Consider the following 23403-nt stretch of genomic DNA (forward strand, 5'->3'; position numbering starts at 1 on the left):
TGGAACAGCAAGATCAAACATTCCACCCTCCCCAGGGAATGACAGGAAAGAATTCAAATTCTCCTTACCTGTAAGGAGGGAACATGCGCTACTCTTTTGGGCACGATGGTGCTGGTAGTCTTGGAAGCCATCCCAGCCAAGGTGCAAGGCTTCAGAGGAAGGGTGGGGGCTTCAGAGTCACTGGAAGGTGTGACACTCCTGCCACCAAGAGTCACCTTACTGCTCCCGAGGCCTGCAGGGAACACAAAACACTCAGGTGCAAATCCTGCCACTGGGCTTTAGGCTGCCAGAATGAACTCACTATCAAAGGCCAGTGCTGCAAGCTGTGATTTTCTCAAATCTAGGTCTCCAAAGGGATATAAATTGGGCAATTTTACCACCTTGCAGGCAAGGATGAAGAAATCTTCTGCCAGGAAATGTGTCTCATTTGGGTTTGTTTTGGGGTGACTGAGTCAGCAGACTTTAAAGAGGTAACTCTGTCAGCTGCAAGGCACTGACACCCCACACGTCAGCTCTGAGTCCTTCCATTACAAAGGGACAGCAATGAGCACTAATTATCACTTCCCTCCTGCTCCTGCCACCTCCCAAGGTTTAAATGGAAGAGGGAATGAAGAGCAAACACAATCCAAGGAAGAAACAGAAAAAGGAAAGGCTGAAGTGAGGGAGGCCGGGTGAGACAGATGAGGCTGTAAACATCTGACCTGTTGCTTCTCAGGACAGGGTGGAATTTCTCAGAGAAAGACCTTCCACCGGACACTGTCAGCAAAGATTCAAATGATGGCCAGCCCTACACATCCCCTGACAGTTTCCCACGTGCTCAGGAGAAATGTAAACACAGGGTAGTGCCTTTGACCAGGGGGATCCCAAATCCTTTGACCAGGACAGTGATCCCAAATCCCGCCGCTGGCTTACTTTGCTTGGCTGCTGCGGTGAGGGCTGCATTTGGCACATGAGCAATCCTCCTCTTTTCTCCTGGCAAACTCAGAGAGGGCTTCTGAACGGCCCCAACCAGCTGTGCTGCCTGCTGCTGAGCCAGCTGGATCCTCTGGTAACACACCTCCTGGGCCGTGGGGGGACGGTAGGGCCGCACTACCGGCTTGCTCGGGGCCTCTGCCTGCACAGACAAACAGCATTTAGGGCCAGCAGCTCCCCTGCTCCATCCACACCCCCTGCCTTCCACTCACCCCAGAAAGGTCTCTTCTCCTCAACCCCTCTGTTAGCAAGTACAGGGTGTTGAGAGGACAAGATCCCCCAACTGTCTTCCAGAACAAAACAGTTAAGAGTCATCCTTCAACAAACACGGCATTAATGATTCACGCTCTGGGAAGGCCTCCCAGCTCACTGGAACGTTCCTCAATTGGCAGGTGGTATTAATGAACAGCTTTCAGTGGCATGATGCTCCCCATGGCTGTGCCCAGGCCAGTCCTGGGCTCTATCAACACTCTCAGCCTTGCCCCAGCCCTGTGCTGCCTACTTTGCTTTCTACTGCAATAAAAAAGTGACAACAATCCTCCACTCCCCTTTGCCACAAGACACTGAGCTCCACTGCTCTCTCCCTGAGGACTCCCTGCATCCACAGCAGCTCCCACCTCTCTGCAGCCCTGGAACTGCTTAAAAGCCTCACAGATACGTATTTCTGGGATCAGAGCATTACACAAACTGAGCTCTGAATTTCAAACAGGCTCTGTCCCTGCCCACTTCTGGAGGCACCTCACTGCCTCGGCCGTTACAGCACAAACAGGCTCCCCTCGTGTTTCCTTTGATGGCCAATTTTAGGTTTGCAGGAAAAGTGCCAGAAATTATGTCAGCAAAGAGAGAAGGTTCCTAGCAGCAGAAGGGCAAGAGAAGCAGCAGTAATACAAACTTCTCCACTCTACTTAACAGCCTTGGAAATGTGAGGATCAGGCCTTCCCTCCTGGAATCTCCTTGGAGGAGGGTGGCTGAGTGTAACACCCGGGGGCAAGCTGGCACCTCCTGCATTCCCAGCCTCTGATGCTGACAGCAGTTCTGGATACCAAACTGAGCGCAGTCAGACATTAAATTATAATTACAGACTTCCAAGCAGGACAGGCCACTCATTTGCTGCCTCACCTGCAATTCCTTTGGCCCCCCATTTCCCCCAGCAACCAACCCCGAACTTGGCTCCCTCCCCTGTTCTCCTGCTCAGTCCTGGAGCCATAAATCATGAGCAAGACTGAGCAAATATTCCACTTGGAGGGACACAGCAAAGTACAGGCCTCAATTCTGAGGTGCAAAGTGGCAGCTGAGGTGTTACAGCACCTCCTGGACAGAGCTGGGAGCTGCTCTGAGCTGACATACTCCAGGGAATGCAGGTCCTGGCAGCTGAGCACACCAGATCGGCTCTGTTTGCCCAAGCAAAGGCTGTGCTGGGGCTCCCATCTTTGGAAAGCATTTTGGGATCAGCTGTCACATTAAGAAAATATATTTAAAGATTTGTACATGTCTAAAAGGTGCCTCTTTACAATAAATATTTGAGTTAATGAATTTCCAAGCCATTTGCTTCAGTCTCTTATCTCTTCACTTTGGAAGAAAGGCCCTTATCAATCCACATGAACTGGCTGGAGATATGCAGTTAAATAAAACCCATTGTATTGACCCCAGGGCTTCAAATTATTAAAGGCAAAAAAACCTTTCCTAGGCCGAGAGGAAAGGCAGAGCAATTAATTTGGACCAGCCAGCTCAAATTAGTGCACAAGCCTCTACTTTTATCCTGCTGCAACATAAAACTAATCTGTGCTCAGCACCTGGAGGGAAACACATTAAACCCTCAGAGAAAACATGAATTAAAATCCCAGGGAGAAAGAAATAAAAAAACCAGAATGTCTTCTTGCCTTTTTTTTTGTTTTGTTTTGTTTTAATTCTTCTCTGTATTTGCACAACTGGGAAAGAAGAGTATCCAGACAAATACTGCTGAGATCCTGGCTGATTCAGAACAGATGTAAGGTAATGTTTTAAACATCTGACCAAATTACTGCAGGATCTTTTAGGTGCACAAGGCCCAGGAAAATACCAGCAGCCACAGAGCTGGTACTTGTGTTCTGGTGATTTTTACTGAAATCCCTGAGTGAAGCTATACTGGAGAAAAGTGAACACCCCAACCTACTCCAAAGGGTCACCAAGAGCACAGTCCATTCACTCTCCCCAGCCTACCCCTCGTTTTATGAAGGTTTATTAGAGTTTTGCTGCCACTTTTAACAGATCCTAAACATGTGGGACTTTTTGAGAAATTAGGAAGAGAGGAAATAAAACTGCCATAGACTGATTCCAGCACAAACAACTCCCACACTGCTGTCTGGCCCTGGGAGTGCAGCCTTTTCCAGGGTCAGGACAGAAAATCCTCACTTGGAACAAGCTAAACATCTGCTTCTAAATCTGCACTTACATTTCCTTGTTTGACGAGATGAGAGATCCTTCTTTTTTGGCCAGGAAACAAGGTAGTTAAATTATCTTCTGGCTTCTCTTCATTTGCTTCCTCTTTGGATGGCTGGAAAACAAAAGAACGGGAGAACAGACTAGAAGATCCCTCACAAGAGGGAGATGCGGAAAGTCTCCTCTTGGGTTAACCTTGCAAGGGGCAGGAGAGGGGGCAGGCAGCTGCTGGGCCACTGACAAGAACCTTGTTGTGACCCCAGGAGCCACCAAGGAAGCCAAGGAACAGCAGGAGGACATTCCCACCCCAGCAGCAGCAGCTCCATGAGCTGACATGGGGCAGGATCAGCCCTCCCCTGCCAGCCACTCACACACCTCACCTCCCATGGCATTTTTAGAGCCCAGGGGGTTTGGGGTGGTTTGGGTTTTTTTTAAGAAGTTGGGAACTGACTCATTTCTGCCCTGGGCAGGTGCTGACACGTGCTCAGCACCAAACCACGGTGCCCCCCACCCCACACTTAAGGAAACGTTTTCTGCAGGAAGACTCTGGTGACACAGCCCAGGTCACATCCAGAAACCCAGCAGGAGGCAGAAGCAACCCTCCAACCAAAGCTACGGCAAGCTGACACCTCAGACCTGCTCCTGGTCAAAGAAAACCACTTCGAAATCTGCTTGAAATTCAACTCAGTTGTTAATTGATATAAAACACAAGTTTATTTCTCAAAACTTCGACTGCTCTCCAGACAATCTTGTTCCCAGTTTTTCAAAGCAATTCCTGGCAAAACTCTGAGATGAGCCTGACAATCTCTGAAATTCAGCAAGAGAGCCCAAGGCTGGATTTAGGGATGAGTTCAGGCACCACTCGGGATAAGCTCAAGGGCACTCAGGATGAGCACCTCACCCTGAATCACTTGGTTCCCTAGGAACTCCAAAGTCTGTTAATTCACTTACATCCCTAATAAACTCTCTCACAGTGCAATTCTCCCAGGTGGAAAAGCACCTCACTGCTCACACACAGCTTCCTGGAATCACAGAATCCCAGAATATCCTGAGCTGGGAGAGACCCACAGGGATCATCGATCCAGTCCCTGTCCCTGCACAGACACCCCAACAATGCCACCCTGGGCATCCCTGAGAGCGTTGTCCAAACGCTCCTGGAGCTCTGGCAGCCTCGGGGCTGGGACCATTCCCTGGGGAGCCTGGGCAGTGCCCCAGCAGCCTCGCGGGGAAGAACCTTTCCCTGAGCTCCATCCCAAGGCCTGACACATTACTGAGACCAAACAACACAGGGTTGTGTTGTTTTTAATGCCTTGGTGTTTGGTGGCAGCGGGGCAGGGGTAGGCACAGAGGTGGCTTCTGTGAGAAGCTGCTGGAAGCTTCCACCATGTCCAGCAGAGCCAATCCCTGATGGGCCTGAAGATGGACACGCTGCTGGCCAACACTGGGCCAATTAGAGGAGATGGTAACGCCTCTGTGATAACAGACTTAAGAAGAAAAATCAAAATAAAGTGGGGCGTGTAGTTTTAATTCCAGCTAGGGAGGAGGAGAAGGTGAGGGAACATGTGAGGGAAACCACATGGAGACACCAAGGGCAGTGGAGAAGGAGGTGCAGGAGCTGCTCCAGGCACCAGAGCTGAGGTTCCTCTGCAGGACTTGGTGAGACCATGGTGAAGATGCCCCTGCAGCCCACAGGGATCCATGGGGGATGCAGAGATCCACCCACAGCCCACAGGGATCCACAGGGATGCAGAGATCCACCCACAGCCCACGGGGATCCACGGGGGATGCAGAGATCCACCCACAGCCCACAGGGATCCACAGGGATGCAGAGATCCACTCACAGCCCATGGGGATCCATGGGGGATGCAGAGATCCACCCACAGCCCGTGGGGATCCATGGGGGGATGCAGAGATCCACCCACAGCCCGTGGGGATCCATGGGGGATGCAGAGATCCACCCACAGCCCACGGGGATCCATGGGGGGATGCAGAGATCCACCCACAGCCCACAGGGATCCACGGGGGATGCAGAGATCCACCTACTGCCCATGAGGGAGGTCCCCATGCTGGAGCCAGTGGATGCCTGGAGGAGGCTGTGATCCAGTGGGAGACCCGGTGGGAGACCCCCCCTGCTCCCAGGCTGGGGCAGCCTGTCCTTGCAGGACTGCACCCTGTGGACGAGTGACCCATGCTGCAGCAGTTCTGGGAGGACTGTCTGGCTGTCTGTCTGTCTGTCTGTCTGTGGGAGGGACTCAAGCTGCAGCAGTTTTGGGAGGACAGTGTGCCCGTGGAGGGGAATTCACATTGCAGGGGGCGTAGGGCTGCTGCTCGTGAGAGTGGACCCATGCCAGAGAAGTTCAGAGAAGTGTCTGCTGTGGGAGGGATCCCACGGTCTCACAGGGGAAGGACCCCTCTCCCAGAGCAGCACAAGAAAGTCCTGGTGATGAACTGACCAAAACCCCGCTGCCCTGTCTCCCTGTGCTGTAAGGGAAGGAGGGAGCAGCTGGGGGGGAAAAGGGTGTTTTAAGGGCTTATTTTACTCCTCATTATCCTCCTTTGATTTTGTTAGCAATAAACTCACTTTGCACCTCTAAGTTGAGCCTGTCTTGCCCTTGGAGTGTTCTCTCCTGGTCCTTATCCCAACTCATGGACCCTTTGTTTGAATTCTTTCTCTGTCTCCCTCTAGGGGAGGGCAAGTGAGTGACTTTCGTGGGTGCCTGGACTTTGGCCAGTGTCAAACCACGATGGGTCCATCAAGGAAATTATTCCACACAAAAAAAAAATGCCCCATGACCAATCCCACCCCCCAGGTGCCTCCCCACAGACACCCATCTCCCAAAGGAGGATCCCTGTGCTGCAGTGAGCCTCCTTCCCAAAAGAGCAGGAAACCAAACCTCAGTGCAGGGATGCAAAGGAGCCACATGTGGCTGCTGACAGCTGAGCTTTGTCACTGCAGGCCACAATTAACTGCTTGCTGTGAGTGGCAGCCCCTGGTTCAGCACTTTCCAAATTCAGTGATCAGTAATTCCTGCAACAGACTATGTGCCCTTCAACTATTTTCCTGTTATGAAAATACTGTCTTTTTACCTCCTCGGTCTGAAGCCCCTGGTACCACTGGAAGAAATTCTACCCTCCATTTCTTGCTTGCACCACCCACTAGGTATCCAGAGATCCTGAGGAACTACCTGTAGTATGCATTTAGAATAGGAAAGATGAATCTGGGGAGTCTCCAAAGTTTCTGACAAATACTGGACTTACTTGCACAAACACCCCACCCAGGTTCTACCTGCCCTGATGTTCCTTAAACTCTGCTGCAAGAAGTAGGCAGTGCCCAGACTGGAAATCTTAGATTGGCTTTGAAACCCCCAAAACTCACTCCCTCAGCCTTTTCTGCAGCCATCCACACCCCCAAGGTTCTAAGGCCAGGTGGAGACAGAAGTAATTGATAACCCTGAAAGCCTTCCACACAAAAGAGAACAGAACCCTCACATGTCACAGCAGCTTTCAATCCAGCAGGTAAATTCAGGTGCAAATGCTTCCAAGCACTCAGTCATGACAAGGAAAAGATTCTTCCAACACATGGAGTCTCCCTCTCCAGCTATTTGAGACAAGCAACAGCACTAAACCAAACCAAATCTTTCCACCTTTGGAGGGGAGAGAGCCAACAACCCCAAGCCAGCAATACCTGTTTCCCCAGCCTCCCCTTGTCTTCAGTTTTCACATCTTTAGATTCATTAAAGATCCTCAGACACTCCTCCATGGGATCTGACTCGAAGTCCACATCTTTCTCAAGGATGGAATAATCAATGTCATCAGATGTTGAGGAAGACGACGACGACTTGGACAACTTTGAGCGCTTCACTTTCTTTGTCCTGTCCTCGTCACTCTCAGAGGCTGAGCCAGAGTCAGCCTCATCCAAGTCCGAGCTCACACCAAGTAAGGAGGAGGACAAAGGCCGGCCTTTGTCACCCTCATCTCCACTCTCATCTCCAAACAGGTCGACGTGACTCAAACTCCGCTGCTTCCGACCCTTCTTTGGGTCTCCTTGTCCCGCACAACTGACCTTGTCTTTCTTTCTCTCCAGGGAGGTCTTGGTCCCTTTCTCCTTGCTTTTACGACCAGAGCTTTCCTTGCCATTTTTCACATCAGCTGTTTTGCTCTGTGACTCCTTCTTGCTGCTCCCCCCTTTCTCCGAGCCCTTGGTGACACCCTCACTCTTGCTTTTTCCTGAACTGCTGGTGCTGGACTTGGATTTTTCTCTCTTACACCCATCCACTTTTTCCAACTTGTGTTTTTCAGGTTTCTTCAAGTTCCCATCTGTTTTCACTTTGATGCTTTTGTCTTTGCAGTTTTTCTCTTCATTTTTGGTTTTTGATTTTTCTTCTTTCTTGAGCGCTTTTTCTTTGTCTGCATTTTTATTCTTCTCCTTCTTCCCAGCCTCACTGAGGCCTGGTGTTTTACTAACATCTGTTTTCTTCCTTTTTGTTTTGTCTTTGGAGTCTTTGTTTTTATTTTCAATTTCCTTGTTGTTCTTACCAGAACACAATTTCGCAGCTTTTGAGTTCTTGTCTGATGAGTTCTTGGCGAGGTTTTTCTGTGAATTTGGAAGGTCCTCCCTGTGCAGTGCTGCTTCTTTGCTCTCCTGGGAAGCAGAGCCATCCACTTTTGTGCTCTGCTCTTTGCTGGCGAATTCATTGTTTAACTCACTCTCAGAACCAGCTTTTGAGGGTGAACTACCAGAAGCTGTTTTATATTCCACCTCAGCCTCATCTTCAGAGGAGGAGAACCTGGCCAACACCTCGTCATCATCGGGATCTTCACAGAGCTTCTTCTGTGATGGAGAGTAAGAGTCCTCATAATCAGAGGCCCTTTCCCTTTTGGACCCCTTGGTTGTGGCTTTGCCCAACAGCCTGGCAGAGTAATTGGAAAGGGGGTCATATTCCAAGTCCGTGGAAGGCTTGGAGTCATCAATCACGTATTTATTGTTAGTGACAGTGCTGCTGTACTTTTTATTCTGTACTACAGCCTTGGGGACATACTCCAGTGAGCTCCCTTTGGAGCGGGAGGAATCCAAAGTGTATTTACTGGAGCGGCCAGCAGCAGCCAGAGGAGTGGGGTTGTAGTCCGAGCTATTATTGAAGTTGTAGCTCCCTGGGTTATACTCCAAGGAGGCAAAGGAATCATTCTGAGGCCCAGCAGCTGACACGGGTGAGTTTGAAATGAGTGAGGAGCCCTCTGAAGCACCAAACTCCTTCGTGGTTTCCAGCAGCTCCTCGTACTTCTTCTGCTCCCTCTCCACTTCGTTCTTCACTGCCTCAATGGCCTTGTTGACCAGCTCCAGCTCCAGAATTCCAGGTGTGACATCTGTTATGTCAGCCAGAGTGCCATCCTCCACCTCCAGTGAGGGCCTGGGAAGCTCGGGGTTGTAGGGATCATAGCCTCGCTCTGGAAAGAGAAAGAAAAAACATTTACTGCCAGCAATTCAAGTCAAATTTAAAAGAAGTCTTTTTAGGTCTGCTCTGATCAAACCCCAACACTGAATGACACAAACAAAAGCCACACTCTTGCACCACAGAATAAATAAACGTTGGATACAAAAAGCCACCAGTGATGTTCTCTGGTCTAGACTAAACCAGATTGTACAAACTACTCCCAGGACTAAAAATCTGTTCACAAAGTGCTTTTAATATTTCTGGAAAAGGTCTATAAATTAAATATTCTTCAGGGCACCCAAGAATAACCACTGTATTAGGCCCAAGGGGAGCTGACTGTGCACAGAACTATCTGCTTGATTCAATGAAGCCACCAAGGAGGAAAGAGGATTCCAGCAAGAAACTGTGGATTAGGTTCTTACATCCTAATGGCAACACCTAAAGCCACCAAAAGCCTCCAATGTTCCCCAAGGCTCAGTGTTCCTCATGGCAGCTGCAGGAAAACCACCCTGATCTGGACTGACAAACTGAGAGCTGCTGGTAGGAAGGAAAAACTACAACGAGCAACACAACCACTCAGAGCAACCACCAAGACAAGAACACTGAATACCCAAAACATGTCCCTTTTCCACATTCCTCTTTCCAGAAAAGTCCCTTCAATGGCCTCTCTTCCATGTCCAGCCTGGAGAGAAGGCTCCAGGGAGAGCTCAGAGCCCCTGGCAGGGCCTGAAGGGGCTCCAGGAGAGCTGGAGAGGGACTGGGACAAGGGATGGAGGGACAGGACACAGGGAATGGCTTCCCACTGCCAGAGGGCACGGAGAGATGGGATATTGGGAAGGAATTGTTGGCTGTGAGGGTGGATATGCAGAAGTACCAAACAATAGGCAAAGAGACAGAAAACAGAAAATTAAAAACCTCTCAGGTCTAAGAGGGATGAAAGAATTTCTTGTAACAGGCAGGAACACATGGTGTTAAAAGAGCCATTTCTACTATTCTTGTAAGACTGAGGGATTTGGGGTTTTTTGGGGGGGAGCAGGGGTAGGTTTGGGGTTTTTAGAGAGGATGCACGCATGCACAGCTTCCTTTGGCAACAGGAAAAGCATCTGTCTAGCAGTTGGCAGAACTGGCCCCCAAGGAAGCAGAATGAAAGAGGCTGGGTTAAAATAAAGGCAGCAGTTTCAGAAAATACTTTTTATCCCTTTGGGCTTGCAAAGTTTTTTTCCAAAGCAATTAGCTCCTGATTGAACAGGGAATCTGCGCAGCGGCAGGGTGGTGTCGCCACCTTCCACAGGCCTGTCTGAGCCCTGTTCAGAGCCAGAAACATGGGGAAGAGGAACAAGGTGCTATTTCTATAATCAATTCCCCTCCAGCTATTGCAGAGAGCTGTAATGATGACACAAAGAACATTTCCAAACGCAGGGTGTGCTCCTCCCTAGGACGCCCAGCACAGCCAGGGACAGAGGGAGGGAGCAGGTGACAAAGCAGGGCAGCAGGCACTGGATAGAGCAATTCCTGGTTAGAAACCTTGAAGAAAAGCAGGTTACAAGGAAAAAACATGAACAGGCCCACATGCAAACACCAGCAGTATCAAGGCAAGGATATGAACACATTATCAGAATTGTCAGGGATAACGTCAGCCTAAGAAGTGATAAGGAGCAGACAGCTCTCCATGCCCACCAGTTCACCTCTGACCACGGTATGAAACATCAGCTCCACACTGGCAGAAAGGACCAGTACACTGAAGCCTAGAGGAGTCTCTAAATCAGGACTGACACCTAAAATTCAGCACAAATATTTTAAGGGAACAGCTGAGAGCCTGATAATTCATGCAGGGCTAAATATCAGATGGCCTGCAAACAGAGAACACAAAGTCTGGATCTAGAGACTTGCCAAAAGAAAAAAAAGCAACAAACCCTAACCAAACAAAAGCCATCTTGTCCATGCAGAGAACCAAACTATTTGAAATGTATCAGGACCAGGGAAAGCAGAGGGCAGCCCCAACACAGACACAGTGTCTGCTGTTAATCTCCAGCACAAAACTTCTGGCACATTTTCTGTGGCTGGAAGGGCCAGATGAAAACACACATTATAACCTCAGGACATGCCACAGGCTGTGAGGCAGGGCAGGGAAAGAGCTCTCGTGGAACTGTGGGGGAGGCCTGATGGATCCTCCAGCACTGCTGATCAAAGGCTGCCTGGCCATGAAAGACTTGTGTCAGCTCCACGATGCCCATCAGCACCGTCCCCTCTGGCCAGGAGGCATCTGCAGATAAAGCAGCAGAAACACGGCAGGAGGGAGTTTTATTTATAGGAAAACACACACACACACACACACACATATATATATATATATATGTATATATGATGAGGCATAAACACACAAGTCTCCAAACCAGAGATGTTCAACTTGCTGTTTGAAGTCAGAGCAGCTTTTCAGCTGCCAAATTACACTCCCAGGAACCAGGAAAGGGAAGGATCTTCCTGCCACTGGGATCTGATACTCAAAGGACTCTGCTTCACGTTTTCCTTTATTCCTCTTCATTTCACTAACCTGGACACTCAGGGTGCACAGGATGAGCTACACTGGGGTTGCTGTTCTGATGTAGCAGATGGCTGCAGCTCCTGAGGGAGCAAAAGGACTGAGAGGTGCTCATAGTGAAATAACTCTTTTTGGAGGGATGGAAAGCAGAGTCTGCTCTGACTCTTGGGAATCATGAGATAATGAGACTTGAAATGCCAACTCCTTGCAGGATTGTGAACTGAACACTTTTTAAAGTACAAACTATTTTAATAAATTAATGTACCTCAGACATATGAAATAACCCTCCTGAGAAACAAAAGGTGAGGTTGCCATCAATATTATAGAAAACAAGTTATTAATATTTTATGCAGAACTTCAGTGAATGTTTCATTTAACCCAGAACTACTTTAGAACACACCCAACTGAGTTGTGCTTAAATCAGCTCTTACAGCACAGAAAATATGGAAGCATAAAACAAGATTCTACCTAAAAAAAAACAGGCTGATGGGTTTTGTTCCTGGTTACTGTCATGCTGGTTGAGGGACAGGAGGCCTCAGTTCCAAGGTGGAGCTGGATTATTACAAAGCTCCCCTGAGCCAGACTCCTCACTGGTCCTTCTAGTTTGGGCAACAGGCAAGGGCCATAAACAAAGCTGACATTAAAGAAGCGTGGGAGGACAAGGTCACCTGTGTGAAGGTAAAACTCATTTGACAGTGAATCATTCCAGAGAAAAGTCTTTCTATTTTTTTCTTCCCAGCCCTACCACAGCACATACCTGAGATGCTTTAAATACAGAAAAGCCCAAATGTGTGACAGGTGCTGGTCAATGCAAACCTGCAGGTTTTGGAAAAGGAGTCCAGCTCTTGAATGCATGGGGAGAACAGAATCCCAGACTGGTTTGGGTGGGAAGGGACCTTAAAGCCCATCCAGTCCCACCCCTGCCATGGGCAGGGACACCCTCCACTGTCCCAGGCTGCTCCAAGCCCCATCCAACCTTGGACATTTCCAGGGATGCAGCAGCCACAGCTGCTCTGGACAACTGGATGACAACTGCTTCTTCCAGATCCAACAGAGCTACTCAGCTGCTGCTGCTGTCAGACAAAAAGGCTGCAAAAATTAGAAACTTTCAAATTTACAGCAATTAGGAATTCAAAACAAAAGGCTTTGCTGGCCAAGCTGCAGAGGGACCAGCACGAGTCAAAAGACACTGAACATTTCTTGTAGTGAACCCACAAGAAAGACACTGAGGGGCTGGAGCGTGTCCAGAGAAGGGAACAGAGCTGGGGATGGGTCTGGAGCCCCAGGAGGGGCTGAGGGAGCTGGGAAAGGGGCTGAGCCTGGAGAAGAGAAGGCACAGGGGGGACCTTGTGGCTCTGCACAACTCCCTGACAGGAGGGGACAGCCGGGGGGGTCGGGCTCTGCTCCCAGGGAACAGGGACAGGAGGAGAGGCAACGGCCTCAGGCTGGGCCAGGGTAGGTTTAGATGGGATATTGGTAACATTTCTTCACAGAAAGGGTTGTCAGGCACTGGCACGGGCTGCCAGGGCCCTGATGGAGTCGTTCTCCCTGCAAGTGTCCAAAAACCATGTGCATGTGGCACCTGGGGACGTGGCTTAGCGGTGACCATGGTGGCTGGGCCGACGCCTGGACACAATGATCTTACAGCTCTTTTTTGATTTTCAAGCCCTGCTGCTGCTGAAGTCACCCATTCCCCTCGGTCACCTGCAGCTGGCAACAAAAGGTGCATTCATGGTGAGGTGGGGAAGGTGAAAGCTCTTTGGAAAAGGACAAAATAAAGGCATTTTTATTTCACGTCATCGGAACAGCTTTGTTGGCTTAAGAGCTCGCTGTGTTTACAGTGCCAGCACTCAGCAAAGGGACAACCTCTGTGATTGCACAAAAATTATCACCACTGGAAAATCATTCTGAGCCTTTCATTTAACACTTCACAGAAGGGACAGTGGTTCCTCAAGAACAAAATGTTTCAGAGAGGTTTTACCAGCAGCCTGAGTTCTGCTACTCTTCAGAATTATTGAGCACACAAGAAATGGCAGGTTTTGGCACAGAGCTCATTTGCCAGGACCCAAAGCAAATTTCCAACAATTAATTTAATAATAATATGCAACCACTTGGAAATAATTAACACTGAGATTTAAAATAGTACATTTCAAATAATCATCCAGAGGAAATGGGTTAGGAGGGCAGGAAAGAGGAGCTAAGAGAAATGTTCCTTCAACTTTAAATTCAACCCTAATCCAAGGATTTGTTTTGCTCCTTTTTGTGTTTTTGAAAAGTAACTCCAATTATAAAATTAAGTGTTAAAAGCAGAGATAACCTTGTGCTGGCCAAAGAACACCAGGAAGCAAGGTTTGAGAGGTGTCAGAGGCAGAAGAATCCCTGCGCACCCCACTCCTTGGACTTGTTCTTCCAGTGGAGGTATTTAATGCCACAGCCTCAAAGTACATCATGAACCTCTACAGTCATTTCTTTAATGGAAAAAAACAATGCAAATATGAGAAAGTCTGATATTAGCAGGGCTGAAAAAAAGTCTGAACAATCATCTCTCACTCCGAGGTATTTTTAGCCCTGCTGGGACCCAGCTGGGGCAGCACTGGTTTCTCCAGGTGTTGTGGCCAGTGGGGCCACCTGTCACCAAGGGCTGAACCCCAGGGGTGACACAGCACAGGGAGGGGGTCACATGGAGGGACAGGAGCAGCCAGACACCACCTCTGACCTGTACTCTGAGCTGTTTCCTCAGCTCAGCCCTCCCAGACTGAGGGGCAGCCAGTGCCCAGGGAATGGTTTGGGTTGGAAGGGACCTCAAAGCCCATCTCGTTCCCGGACACCTCCCACTGTCCCAGGCTGCTCCCAGCCCTGTCCAGCCTGGCCTTGGACTCTGCCAGGGATCCAGGGGCAGCCACAGGTGCTCTGGGCACACTCTGCCAGGGCCTCCCCACCCTCACAGCCAACAACTCCTTCCCAATCTCCCATCCAGCCCTGCCCTCTGGCAGTGGGAAGCCATTCCCTGTGTCCTGTCCCTCCATCCCTTGTCCAGAGTCCTGATCTCCTGAGATAGGGACCTGCCCATGGGGGCTCGTTCCAGCAGGAGCAGCTCCAGAGTGTCCTTCCAGAGCTGGAAGTGTTATCGGGGAAACCCAGCAGGGCACATCCCACAAAGCAGCTCAGACAAAAACAACCTGGGATGCAGCACCCATCTCCTCAATTTATTCAAGACAACACAGCTTTGGGCAGTTTAGTCTCTGGTGCAGCAAAACAAGAATCTGAAATGTCCTCAAGCCATTAAATGTGGCAGCTTCACCCTCTTGGTGGCCTTACAGGGAGACCCCAAGGCCACCTGGGGCTGTCACTGCCACACACAGCAACACCACTGAAACCCAGGGGTGCAAAAGCCAGGATGATCTGGCCCACACAAACCCATCATTCCCATCCCTCTGTGCCCACAATCACTGACAGTCCCACCCACTCTGGTGTAAAACAGAGTATCAAGGTCTGTGATACATTTTCCTAAGCGGAAATCACACCACCGGCACATTTCTCCCATAACTGAGGAAAGAATGTGAGAATTCCAACTGATTGGATTGGCCAGGACAGGCAGAGGACAAAGACTGGCACCCAAAATACACCCTGACCCCAGAGGCTGTCATGCACAGGCTGGAAGGAGTCTCACCATTTGAAAATCTGGATATTCAATGTTCTTTGGAGATCTTTCTATTCCCCCTCTCATTTTAGCTATAAAGTTACTCCTCAAAATACAAGAAAAGCTGAAATTGTTTGGAGAAAAAAAAACAACCCAAAACCAAAACAAACTTAACAGAGACTTGTTTTTTGCTCTAAGAAAAAGCCCAGAAACAATTTCCACATCTGCTGTGTAAAGTGCTGGATAAAACTAAGGATCTAGTCAAATATGCAATTAGCAGAGCAAGTCTTCTTTTCAAAGAAGAAAAAGAAGTATTTAAATATTTTCAAGTATTCTAGTGACTTCTCTTTATTCAACTTCACCTTGAAAACTTACTCCAACCAGCACAGTCACAAGCAGCAACACCCACCAGCCCTTTAATTTTCCAGCCTTTCTCTGGCGTGCTCCAGATAAGTTATCTTCTCAACACCTGTCTTATTATTTAACTAGTATGGGTGAAAAATTCCTGCTTAAGACAAGAAAAAAGGAAAAAAAAAAAACAACCCCAAAACCCAACTATTTCAACTTAGTCACAACTGGACACTTGGAAAACTAAGTTAAAAGCTAAAGAAAAGCACCTTTCAAGCCGTATTACATTAAAACACTTCCGCTGTGACGTATGAAAGGCTAAAAGCAAAACTTAAGCTGTTTTTAAAACCTGTCTGGCTTCAAACAATTCAAAAGCTGGAATTACAACACAGCAGCTCCTTTAGGTCTCACACACCTGCAGCTCCAGAGGCACTTTTAACCACAGAACCCAACACCTCCAGCACAGTCCTCTCTTCAATAAAACCCCCAAATCCACAGGGAAATGAAAACCATTGTAAACCAAACCCTCCGAAGCCAATCTGAGCTTTTTGCACGGTCCACATATTCCAGAGGCAGATGCCCCAGGACTCAGGTCTCCTGTTCAATGAATGGTGACCACGTGAAAGGCTCCCTGGAGAAGTCGCTTCTCTCCAGCTGCTCCATCCCAGCCGCGTCCCCCAAACCTCGACCTCACCCCGCAGGAAGCCAAAAACTTCAAAAAGAGTTTACCTGAGCTGCCCGGGGTCAATAAACACTGCAGATACTTGTTCATGCCGGAGCGGCCCGGGCAGGGGCTGGAGGCAGCACGCGGTGCCCGGGAGCTGACACAGCACTTTGTGCGAACCGGGGCAGGACCTGCCCGAGTCCCGCCTTCACCCCGCTCTGTCCCCAGCTCGCCCGGCTTCACAGTGTCTGCAAGGGCTTCCCGACCCCGAGCCTCTCTCCTAGCGCCGCTGCCCTCACCTCGGGGGAGTTCCTGACCTCCTCCTCCTCTCCCCGCTCCCCACCTGCAGCTGCTTTCGGCTCGCTGTGAGCTGCACACATCGCTGTGCGCGGTGCTTCTTCCCCAAGCATCCATCCCCGGCCGTGCTGCGCTCTCAGCCCGACCCAAAGCCCCCCGGCCCCGCTGCCCACGCCGTGCCCGTCGGGGAGGAGGTGACACAGGCTGGCCCTGCCTGTCGGTGCCTGCCCGAGCCCACGTCAGCCACGCGGCGCCTCCGCCTCGCCCAGCGCAGGGAACACGCTCCGGGAAGCCTTGGATTAGTGAACTGAGCTTCGCACCAGCGCGGCGGGGCTGGGCCGGAGATTAAAAACGTAAATCAGAGGAAGTGTTCAAATGTCAGGGAAGATATCTCACAGCAGAGGGGAAGGGATCGGGACAGCGGACAACGCGCTCCTGGGTGGGTGGAGAGGAGCCGGGGACTCACCAGCACTGGCACAACTCCAGCTGTGCCAAACCCAAAATCCTGCTGGCTTGATGGAGATCTGCTCCCACCTCCTGCTTTTCACACATCTGGAACTGCCCCAGGTGAGGAGCTCGGATTCAGGGTGGAATCTCCCCACAGCCACAGAAAGACCAAAACTGGGAAGTGTCCTGTGAGCCCACACTGAAATCCCGGCACAAAGGGCACCTGCACCTGCCCACCCACAGGAAACTGCCCCAACCGACAGTGCAGGGAAACCACCACAAATCCCAAACTGCTGACCTCACCACCAATTGATTTTTCACTCTTCATTTCAAAACTTGGTTAAAAATAAAATCCACCGGTGGCATTTTGGTAATTATTCTCCTAAACACAAATGTAGGAGGGGGGAAAGCAGAATTGATGCCCCCTCCCAGTTCACAGACTGGAGCACCCAACACTGAGCACCTGCTTCGCTCTGTCAGCGAAATGATACTGAAAACATTTCACGGGTTTCCACTTCTGCTGTAGCAAAAACAGTAACAAAAGCTCTTTGCTGAGATGATCTTGCACAACATCAAATCCAGGAAGGAAAACGCACTGGGAAAGATGTTTTTCCATCCATTCCACGCACACTGTGAACATGGCCTGCAATGTGGGTCACACCAAGGCTCTGAATCCCAGCCTGTGCCAAGGCTGCTCCCACCGAACAGGCACAGCCCCTCAGCAAACTGCTGTGTGAGGAACCTGACAACGGCCCTGACCCACGTGATTAAAGCTGGGTTTTCACTTTTAAAGAGCCTCTTTAGGTTTTACCAAGTATCACAGAACCACGCAATGTCCTCAGTTGGGAGGGAACCACAGAGGTCATCGGTCCAGCCCCTGTCCCTGCACAGACACCCCAACAATCCCACCCTGAGCATCCCTGAGAGCGTTGTCCAAACACTCCTGGAGCTCTGGCAGCCTCGGGGCTGGGACCATTCCCTGGGGAGCCTGGGCAGTGCCCCAGCACTCTCTGGGGGATCATGCTGGTCACAGCCATCCTTCGGGGCTGCTTTTGGGCACAAGAAGGGAGAGGTGAAATGCCCCCCTGCACCAGCAACAGGATCCAGGGTTCAAGCTGGAGAGATATGACCAAGGATTTCTCCGCACTTGACCTGAGCTCAACAGTGTTGTAGCAGCTCACTGTGTATCAAACAAACAAAGGAGCAAAATTCTGTCCCTGACACCTTCCACAGATTTGATCACAGATTAGATCTTTGCAGGTCTAACTAAAATCCACACAGCAAGAAAGCTGCTCCACAAGCTTTGGACCACATCAGAAACCTGCCGAGCAGCTCAGTGCACTCCACTACAGAACAAAGTACTTCAGGCAGGGTGCTGAAAGCCTGGCTGGCTCTTCCCATCCCACAAGAACACAAGGAACAGGACCTGAGGGAATGGCTGGAGCTGTGTCAGGGGCTGGGATGGAGCTCAAAGGTTCTTCCTTTGAAAGGTTCTTCCCCGCGAGGCTGCTGGGGCACTGCCCAGGCTCCCCAGGGAATGGTCCCAGCCCCGAGGCTGCCAGAGCTCCAGGAGTGTTTGGACAACGCTCTCAGGGATGCTCAGGGTGGGATTGTTGGGGTGTCTGTGCAGGGACAGGAGCTGGACTGATGGTCCCTGTGGGTCCATTCCAGCCCAGGACATTCCAGGGTTCTATGATCAGTGCAGACAAAAGAGCTCAGAGCTCCAGACCTGGAAGCAGCTTTGTGCTCTGGGTTCAAAAAACATCCACCTCCGAAACACCCCTGACAGCATCAGACCAGCAAACCAGGGCTGCCTACTTTAAGATATTTATGAAGAGCTGTATTATGCCTCTTTTATGTCTTTCACCATACTCAGGACCTCGACTTTAAAGAGAGACCTATTTTTCCCCTCTACAGCTCTTGAAAAGACGCTTTTAGGACTGAAGGCAGCTCTTCCCTCCTCCTTACAGCGCACGCTTTCAAAGCACTTCACACACATTCAATAATCTTTTCATCCTGCTCTGAAGCAGGTGGGTTTTAGTCATCTCAGAGATGGAAAAAGCACTTCAGCCAAGTCAGGATGAGAATTTGCAATCTCCAGATTCCCAGTCCTGGGCAGAAAACCCCATCAGCCTCAGTGTTCAGCCAGCACAGAATTTTCACAAACCTCCAAAGGCAGCCACATTCTGTTACCACACAGGAGATCCCGCAATAAAACATGGGAACAGGTTTTCCCACACCGAGCATTCCATGTTTCAGACCCCAGTTCAAACTCAATGTGTTTGTATTATGTACCTGCTTCCAGACAGGAAGGAAAGGGAACACCTGATACATCCAGACAGCAGCAGTCAGGGAAAACTCAGTGCTCCTGCAGATCTCCAAGGGGCATGAAGGGCTCTGCACCACTGTCCCCTAGTGCCTGGGAGCACACGAGCACCATGTATGAAAAACAGGGATCGTGTGATGAACACCTGAACCTTGGGAAGTCTGGAGCCATGAGGGTGGGCAAAAAAAGGGGGGGAACAGTGCTACATCCCACTAATTCCCCTTTGCACATCCTCTCTGCTCCATCTGGCACATATCCACGCCCTCCCCCCCCGCCCCAACCTGCCAGGGCCAGCTCCACACGCAGTTTTCAAAAGCTCCTTTCAAAGCTCTGAAATTGCACCAAGAGTTTTGGGGTTCCTGCCAATCCTCCAGTGATCCTCAGACACCAAAGCCAGCCCCAGCCACTGCTCCTTTAGATGTTATCCTTTTTTTCTAGGCACCATCCCAGAAAACACCAATCTGTGCTATAACTCTTGGTGTAGGAACCCACCAGCCTTGGCAAAAAAATGACACTTTTAAGGCTTCTCTATCGAGTGATGTGATTAAATAGGTCAGAGTTGCCCACGTGCACGGTTAGGAGGATACTTCAAAACAAGACAGGCAGTTCCCCTGGCAGAGAGCAAGCCCTGGGGGATGGAGAACCTGCTCCCAGAAGATGGTTGCCTGGTTCTGGCTGAGCTACTGCACCCTCTAGTGTAAATCCTACAGATCCTTCCAGGCGACAGGAGCCTCGGGCAGGCAGGGAAATGACAGAAGCACTTCAACCGGAATCCTTCCCAGGAAGATGAGCCAAGTGCTGCAAAATAACTGCACAAGTGCCTCCTGCTCCTACAGGAATCAGGAACATTTTGTGACTTGCTGGAGTCTGTTCTAAAAGCCTGAGACTGCAGCAGGTCCATCGCTCATCTCCCACTTCTCAGTTGGAATCACAGAATTCCAGACTGGTTTGGGCTGGGAGGGCCCTTGAAGCCCATCCAGTCCCACTCCCTGCAGGGAACCCACCGGGCAGGGACACCTTCCACTGTCCCAGGCTGCTCCAAGCCCTGTCCAACCTCACCTGGGACTCTGCCAGGGATCCAGGGGCAGCCACAGCTGCTCTGGGCACCCTGTGCCAGGACCTCCCCACCCTCACAGCCAACAATCCCTTCCCAATCTCCCATCCATCTCTGCCCTCTGGCAGTGGGAAGCCATTCCCCGTGTCCTGTCCCTCCATCCCTTGTCCCCAGTCCCTCTTCAGCTCTCCTGGAGCCCCTTCAGGCCCTGCCAGGGGCTCTGAGCTCTCCCTGGAGCCTTCTCCTCTCCAGGTGAACAGCCCCAGCTGTCCCAGGCTGTCCCCAGAGCAGAGGGGCTCCAGCCCTTGGGGCAGCTCTGTGCCCTCCTCTGCACTGGCTCCAGCAGCTCCACATCCATTGCTGGATGCCAAGAGTTTGGGAAAGACCCAGGAACAGGCTCTGAGCTGACTGCAGGGAGCAGGAGGCAGTGCCTGGAGTTCAGCCTCGTGATCCTGCTTCTTTCACAAGTGGCAGAAACCTCCCCTTGGCAAACCAGGCTACACTGTGGGTTTTATTTGTCAAAAAAAGCTCTTCTCTAGGTGCTGTAGATTAGGATGGATATTAAGAAAAATTCCTTCAGAGAAAATGTTGTCAAGGACTGGAAAGGGCTGTCCCCATCCCTGGGAGTGCCCAAACAACGTGTGGATGTGGCTCTTGTGGACATGGGTTAGTGGTGACCACAGTGGTTGAAGGTTGGGGTTTGTGAACTTAGAGGGCTTTTCCAACCTTAACAATCCCATGACTGTCAGTAAACTCTTACTCCCTGAAACTCAGGCTGCTTCTCCTGTGTCTCTGACACGCCCAGGCCAAGCCTGGCAAGGCACTGGGGTATTTTTCTTGCCCTCCACACTCAGCTCACACCAACACTTCCAGACACCTCTGGGAGCCTCACACACTTTCCAGGAGCACACAGAGGTTTTTCCTTCCCAATTCAAACTCCAAACCCAGCCCCAGCTGTTATCAAGCACAGCAGCACCTGGTACAGGCCAAAATAAGCGATTCCAGTTCCAAAATTGACACTGCACAGATATTTAAAGACATGCAGGAACAGCACACTGAAAGATAATTATAACATCATCTAATGAACCATCCTAAAGCATTCTAGGGAGCTTTTAAAATTCAAAAGAACACTGAAATTGGCAAAAATTTTTATCTTTCTAACACTTATCTGCCTGTGACAGCCCTGAGAATGCTTCTTTTATTTTAAACTAAACTAGTAGTGGTGGTAAGCTGGCTTGGTAACCAGGAGACATCAACAATTAATCCTCTTCCAAACTTGAGAGCAACCCAAAGTTGAGTAAGCACACAAAAAACACAAGCTGGGCTTTGTTTGGGCAATTTCTACTTCGGATTATTAGAGACTGTCCACACCAGCACTAGTATCCCATTATACCTAACAGAAATAACAAAGCTTTGACAAAAAGAAAGCCAGCACGGTTCTTCTAGGGAGAAGAATGAAGGCCTTTTTTTCTCCCAATAAATCAGCAGAACAGCAAATAATGTGTATAAATAAAATGACAAGAGTTGCTGGAAGAACGGACAACAATAGCTCCCTATTGATCCTCGTGTGTCCCTTCCAACCCAGGATATTCCATGAGTGTCTGATTCACTGGGGTTTTGTGCCAGGCTGCCTTTGGCAGCGCTCTGTGCCGCACAAACCCCTCGCGGGGGGGGTCTGGCCGACCACAGCCGCCCAGAGGCCGCAGGACGGGCCGTGCCTCCCCGCTGCGGGCGGCTCCTGACGGGATCTAGCGGCCCGGAGCTGTCAGCAGGTTCGCAATTCGGCGCTGACACCTCAGCGCCACGTGAGCCGAGCGCCCGGAGCGACAAAGAACGGGATGAGGGCAGCGCTGCCCTCCTGCAGCCGGGACACCCCGGGGAGCTGCTCCCCAACACCCGCGTGCAACGGGGGATCCGAGCGACCCCGGAGACCCCCACGGCTCCCACCCGGTGGGGCCGCAAAGCTCCGGCAAAGCCTCCCTTGGAGCAAGGGCGAGGTGACAGCCCGCGGCCCGGGCACGGCTGGGCACACGCAGCCACAGAGCCGAGGGACGGGCGGGTTCCACCGAGCCCGGGGGTCCCCGCCCTGCGGAGGGGCTGAGGGGGCGATCCCGCGGCGCTGCGGGGCTCAGGGCAGCGGGCGGGACAGGAGGCCAGGCACGGGCCTGCCCTCGCCGGGGGGAACACACGGGGCGGGCTGGGGGCGGCAGGGACGGGAACGGCCTCAGCCCGGGGAAGGCGAGGGGGTACCGCGGCCGGGCCGGGCCGTACCTGCGCCGTGTCCGAGCGGGAGCCCCACGCTGGGCTCGCCCGAGGCTCCGGAGGCTCCGCACGGCGCCGGGGCAACCGGGGGGTGCCGGAAGTGGCAGTAGGGCCTGCGGCACCCCCGGCCCGGCCCCGACCCCCCGGCGTTGAGGAACGGGCAGTCGATGCCGCGGAAGTAGCCGGTGGATCTGAGCATCCCGCCGGCTGCGGGGCGGGAGCGGGGCCGGGCGGGCGGAGGAGCCGCGGGCGGCGGGGACGCGCTCCCACCTCACACGGCCGGTACCGGCCCCGCCGCCATCTTGGGAGCGCCGGGCGCGGCGGCGAGGACCCCGCGACGCCGCTGCCCGCACAGGGCTGCCCGCGGCAGTGCCTGAGAGCCGGGCCGGGCCGGGCCGGGCGGGCGGTGCTGAGGGAGCGGCGGGAGCTGTCACAGGATCCGGGAATAGGCTGAGCTGGAGCCCGCCGATCATTGATCCAGCCCCTGTCCCTGCACAGACACCCCAACAATCCCACCCTGAGCATCCCTGAGAGCGTTGTCCAAACGCTCCTGGAGCTCTGGCAGCCTCGGGGCTGGGACCATTCCCTGGGGAGCCTGGGCAGTGCCCCAGCAGCCTCGGGGGGAAGAACCTTTCCCTGAGCTCCATCCCAAGGCCTGACACAGCTCCAGCCCTTCCTGGGCTCCTGTCCCTGTCCCAGAGCAGAGCTCAGCCCCGGCCCCTCTGCCTCCCCTCGGGAGGAGCTGCAGCCCCCGAGGAGCCTCCCCTCAGTCTCCTCTGCTCCAGCTGAACTCCGGCGTTCCCGTTCCCTCGGGGCATGGCCGGGCTGCGGGAGCCGCCATCCAGAACCAGCGCACTCAGGGATGCTCAGGGTGGGATTGTTGGGGTCTCTGCAGGAGCTGGACTCGATGATCCCTACGGGTCCCTGGCAGCTCAGGATATTCCAGCATTCTGTAATCCAAGCTCGGCCGGGTTTGACACATCCCTGTAGCGAGGGGAGACACG

At 51.7% G+C, this 23403-nt stretch overlaps 1 protein-coding gene across 2 annotated transcripts in view; it reads right to left on the reverse strand.

The window, feature by feature from the left end:
• REXO1 (RNA exonuclease 1 homolog) overlaps positions 1 to 22684 on the reverse strand; it is a 44001-nt gene extending 21317 nt beyond the window's left edge. Inside the window, exons 1-5 of one of the 2 annotated variants that reach the window (XM_066205401.1) lie at positions 22409 to 22684; positions 7076 to 8835; positions 3404 to 3505; positions 913 to 1114; positions 69 to 232 (exon numbers count right to left, since the gene is read on the reverse strand). In XM_066205401.1, the coding sequence (XP_066061498.1) occupies positions 69 to 232; positions 913 to 1114; positions 3404 to 3505; positions 7076 to 8835; positions 22409 to 22598 (2418 nt within the window). In that variant the 5' untranslated portion in view covers positions 22599 to 22684. Of the gene's footprint in view, positions 1 to 68; positions 233 to 912; positions 1115 to 3403; positions 3506 to 7075; positions 8836 to 16078; positions 16137 to 22408 lie in introns of those variants that run through there. The other variant, XM_066205400.1, reaches the window with a different exon arrangement.
• Positions 22685 to 23403: the final 719 nt, after the last annotated feature.

Source organism: Chamaea fasciata, unplaced genomic scaffold (assembly GCF_029207755.1).
Source record: "Chamaea fasciata isolate MVZ Bird 193981 ecotype frontalis unplaced genomic scaffold, bChaFas1.0.hap1 SCAF_28, whole genome shotgun sequence".
Classification (NCBI taxonomy): domain Eukaryota; kingdom Metazoa; phylum Chordata; class Aves; order Passeriformes; family Sylviidae; genus Chamaea; species Chamaea fasciata.